The sequence below is a fragment of the Phanerochaete carnosa genome (genome assembly GCF_000300595.1).
Source record: "Phanerochaete carnosa HHB-10118-sp unplaced genomic scaffold PHACAscaffold_1, whole genome shotgun sequence".
In the NCBI taxonomy this organism is placed as follows: domain Eukaryota; kingdom Fungi; phylum Basidiomycota; class Agaricomycetes; order Polyporales; family Phanerochaetaceae; genus Phanerochaete; species Phanerochaete carnosa.
The window spans coordinates 4,791,188-4,795,310 of NW_006767628.1; the positions used below are offsets into that span (position 1 = coordinate 4,791,188).

The 4,123-nt window shown below is 54.0% G+C and overlaps 2 protein-coding genes across 2 annotated transcripts in view; one reads left to right on the forward strand and one right to left on the reverse strand.

Moving 5' to 3' along the window:
• Positions 1-1,025: 1,025 nt before the first annotated feature.
• On the reverse strand, positions 1,026-2,366 carry PHACADRAFT_204771 (uncharacterized protein). The gene is made up of 7 exons (XM_007390949.1): positions 2,077-2,366; positions 1,986-2,021; positions 1,833-1,927; positions 1,619-1,776; positions 1,544-1,559; positions 1,433-1,488; positions 1,026-1,373 (listed from the first exon to the last, which is right to left on the reverse strand). Exons 1-7 carry the CDS (start codon positions 2,157-2,159, stop codon positions 1,311-1,313), a joined length of 507 nt encoding a protein of 168 aa, XP_007391011.1. The 5' UTR covers positions 2,160-2,366; the 3' UTR covers positions 1,026-1,310.
• Positions 2,367-2,987: 621 nt separating this feature from the next.
• The window catches only part of PHACADRAFT_248295 (uncharacterized protein), a 2,278-nt gene continuing 1,142 nt past the window's right edge, over positions 2,988-4,123 (forward strand). The window contains exon 1 of the mRNA XM_007390950.1: positions 2,988-3,847. Coding sequence (XP_007391012.1) covers positions 3,042-3,689 — 648 coding nt within the window. The 5' untranslated portion in view covers positions 2,988-3,041 and the 3' untranslated portion in view covers positions 3,690-3,847. The remainder of the gene's footprint in view (positions 3,848-4,123) is intronic.

A 4,123-nucleotide genomic window follows, 5' to 3' on the forward strand; every position in this document is an offset into this window, starting at 1 on the left:
GCGTCCGTGGATAGCTCGCTGGCGGTCCCCGTCTTCGCGAGCTGCTTCAGGTGGCGCACACGAGCCTGGTCACGGCTGAGCAGCGACGCCGATCCGGTGAGGTTCACATGTTTCGCGAACGGAAGGGTGACCAAAATTGTTGCGGACGGTCACGGCCGGGCCGGCCGCGACGGCGAGTGCGAGAGCGAGGGTAGCGAGGAGAGAGGAGCCGGCGAGCATGCTGGGATGAGTCGACGGGTTCCACAACGACCACGGTCATGCATCCTCGCCTTATATCACTGCCGTCGCTCCGCCCCATGTCAGCATGTGGTGCGCACACCTCACCCAAACGGCACTCACCAGGCCCAGTAGACGTGCTAGGACTTGGCACAAAGATGGGAACTGAGGACCGGCGTTCCGGTTCTAAGACAGATATTCTTGACAGTGCCGTGCAGTACATGTGCTAAATCAGCGTTCAACATTCGTGCTCCGCATGAGAATTAGGCAAAGCTCACCTAATAACAACGAAGTTGCACAATATGAGCTGCTGGTCTCTAAGTGGGGTACAGTGACCAATGACTGCTTCCTTCTGTGGCGCGCCAGTCTCAGGTATGCATCGCGCAGTATGCTCTCGGGCTATCCGTCGTCGGATATTTAGTGAACATCATGGAGCGTTGCTAATGAAGGTAGCAGAGAACAAATTAGTGTGCGAAGAAAGAGCCCTAAGCCGACCCGATCGTCCACGTGATTGCCTGCTGTCTGAAGCTACTTAGGCTCGCCAATCCCAAACACTCAGTTGCAGGAGAACGCAGCAATTGAAATAGCCATGACGACGGGACGGTCTTCTTTCGTGTGGTGTCACTGTGGTGTGCAAACAGTCGGTGTGCCGTACGGCTCGATGAGCTCATGACATATATAATCCTGTGAAATTCATCTTGCGAAATTCATCTCATGCTCACGTATTGTCACCGTATGCTGGGAGATATTAAATGCATCGGTGCTGGTGAGAATTGGACAAATACGTACATGATCGCGTCATATCATATTAACCTAAACCGAGCACGGGGATCTCGAAGTTCAAATCCATCGCAGACTTGCCAGGGCCGTCTAGTCTACCACGGAAACTGATCTTTGTTGGTGCCCTCTTCATTGGCCAGACTGTTGTACATGTGGCCACTACGACTCAACTTCAACGATACTATACTGCCTGTTTATCCTTCTTCGTCTCGGTCACCTGCGCTACCGCATCTTTTGTGTACATTACAATGTGCAATTCGAGAGTCAAATTTCTGCGTAAGCCATGCTGTGATCACAAGCATGACACCACACGCTCAGTTCGTCGTCGCATTGGTGCAGGGAGTCGTAGCGAATCCCACCCGCTTGTTCGTTGTATCCTGAGAGCATTCGTCAGGCCGCTGTATGAACGACGACAAGACAAAGAACTTCCGAATACAGTATAGAACCGCTCCAGGAAGGTCTGGCTCATGACGAAGCCGAGGTTGATGGCGCCTACTGAGCCAATGTCAGAGACAATGAGGTAAACGTAGTAGTTAGTGCCGCCAACCGCCGCGTTCAGAGGCCTCCGCAGGACTCGAAGTGAACACGCGCACGTTCGACTAGGATTTCCATGTGGACCTACCGGCCATATCTGGGCGTTCGCGGTAAACTCAAGCGCCGTGCCATTGATGTGGAAGTACAAACTCTGCAGGTTTGCGAATTGTTCTGGGGTGAGGCGGAACATACCGGTAGCATTGTCGAACACGGCACCCGTGGCTTGCTGGTAGCGCATCGTGGCATCTGCACGAGAGGACGATACTGAGCGAGGGGCGGTATACAATGTGAAATCAGCATACCTGTGGCGATCAAGATGAGTGTGGCTCCGCCATCGACGGTCTCGTTGAGGATGCTGATCCCCAACGTGCCATAGGTGACGCTCTCGTCAATACCCCTGAGGCCAGTCTACGCGTGAGATCCTGGATTTCTTGTTGAATACCGTTATCACATACCAGAATCCCGATGCAGGTGCCGTGGTGGTGAGAGGACTGTATACACTGATCAGCACGGCCAACAGGCTAGAGTGCCAGAATGCTAGTTCACTCACGCAAGGCAATTTCGCCAATGAATTTGCTTGAATCAGTACGTCCAAACGTCAACTCACCGTTGGTAACGTCGACTGACATCGTGGGCTCGAATGAGAATTATGAGACCGCGACAAGATTCTGAGAAATGGCTCCTTGCGAGAAAATTTTGACGGTAACTGCAAGCAATGCGTAGTGTCAACGATTGATTCGACAGATCAGTCGCCACGACCGACGAGTTGGGATCGTTGACTACGTATCATCCGGAGATAGTGAACCAAGAGTCAAGCCTTGGGGGCCAATGCTAGTAGAGAAGACCAAAGATATCAATGAGAGGCCGTGCCGGGCACATGCAAAAGAAAATGCTCGCCCTATGATACCTTCGATAGCTGTGAAGCCTTCCGAGCTACAGTACTGGCAAAGCCTGGGACCAGTCGCTGGGGGGCTCGCAAGTCGTGGCGTAGATCGGTTCGATCAGTTGCTTCACGATCCCCACTGGGTTAAACCGAACCGCGGCCGAGCGCCGAGGTCTTGGAGTTCAAGTTCATTCATCGCAGGACTTGCCAGGACCGTCCACTACTGAAGCTGGTCTTCGCTGATTCCCTCTCTTCGTCACCAAGCTCTCGTTCATGTAGTAACTGTAAAACAAACGGTCAACTCCGATGAGACTGTACCGCTTGCTGGTCCCTCTTGCCCCTTTTCGTCTTGGTCACCTCTGCCACTGCTTCGCCTGCACAGAAACGAGCCCTGAACGACGTCTTCGACCCCTTTCAGACTGTACAACCGCCGCAGCCACCGCCGCAAGAGACGCATGTCGAACATGCAACAGAGCGCCTCACTCATTCGGCTGCACCAACTGGCACTGTCTCACTAGCTGGGCTCCTGACCTCGCTTGACTCAAAGTCAAAGTCTTCGAATCTGGCTGGCTCTCACTCGCAGACCACTTCAGCTCTTTTGTCATCATCGCCTAGCACAGTCAGCACAATGGCTTCCGTATCCACTTCTACATCACATACTTCTGCGACACCAACACCAACAGCGACAACGCCCTCCTCTTACCCCATCGCCCCTACACATTCCTCGACCCAGTCTGGCGGCCAGTCCATTAATCGCGGTACCGGGGAATGGAAGATCATTGGCGTGGCAGTCATCTCCTTCAGCGCCGTCGCCGCCATCCTACTACTCGCCGTATTCTTCGACCAGTGGTGGAACTTCATGCGTGACCTCGTCTGGAAAAAGAAGCGAAAGGATCTCAACCATGTCGAAGAGCTCATACCGGACTGGGAGAAGACCGGCTGGGAGATTCGTATGGCAAGACATAATGACCGTTACCCATCGCTGCCGCCGCCTGCGCGGACGAAGAGCCTGACATGCGACGACGATCTGGAGAAGGCTCCGGTAGAGAACATGACCGGCATCGGCTCGGGCTTCGTCCCAAATAACATATACGCACCACAGCCTATTCGCAGCAATACCTACGCGCACGGCCTCGGCATTCTGACACCTGTACCCCAAGCCCGATACGCAGACCAATCTCCAGCGCGCTCTACGTCCCTGAAGAGAAGTAACTCTCGCGCAGCACCGCCTTCGCCTGCCATGACTCTGGTGGATCCGTACGGGGGAATTGAGTAAGAGACCCCATTCAACAGCATGTAACATTGGCAGGGTGTTTGGCTACAATGAAAACTTCGCGCTTCATGAGCTCTTCGCATCGCTTTGAACTGGTTGGGCAGGCTGAGTTGAACTTGATGTGGGCAGGTTTTTCTCGAGCCGGTCTGACACAAGAAGGCCCAAGATAGCGAAGCCGGTGATACCGAGCGAGATCCTCAGGCGAGTCTTCGCAGGCAGTACTGTGAACATAAATAAGATTGGCACGAGGCCAGGTGAACGCTCCAAGTCGCACCTGCCCATGACTCCCATACCGACCGCTTGCTCACCGGGATATCGCGAAAAGACTTCGGGGACGAACTGGAGGATTCCGGAGTTTGTTTCGACGACATGGACTCAAAGATGGAGCGCCCGGAGCGTGCAGTGTATGCCACAGTTATGGTCCAGGTCGAGGAGCC

Excerpts from the sequence above, each read along its gene's own strand:
- PHACADRAFT_204771 (XM_007390949.1), bottom strand. The coding sequence starts at position 2,159 with ATGTCAGTCGACGTTACCAACGGTGAGTTGACGTTTGGACGTACTGAT. Across the intron at positions 1,928-1,985 it reads GCACCTGCATCGGGATTCTG|GGGTATTGACGAGAGCGTCA; the intron begins GTATGTGATAAC and ends GACTGGCCTCAG. Across the intron at positions 1,777-1,832 it reads ACTCATCTTGATCGCCACAG|ATGCCACGATGCGCTACCAG; the intron begins GTATGCTGATTT and ends CCTCTCGTGCAG.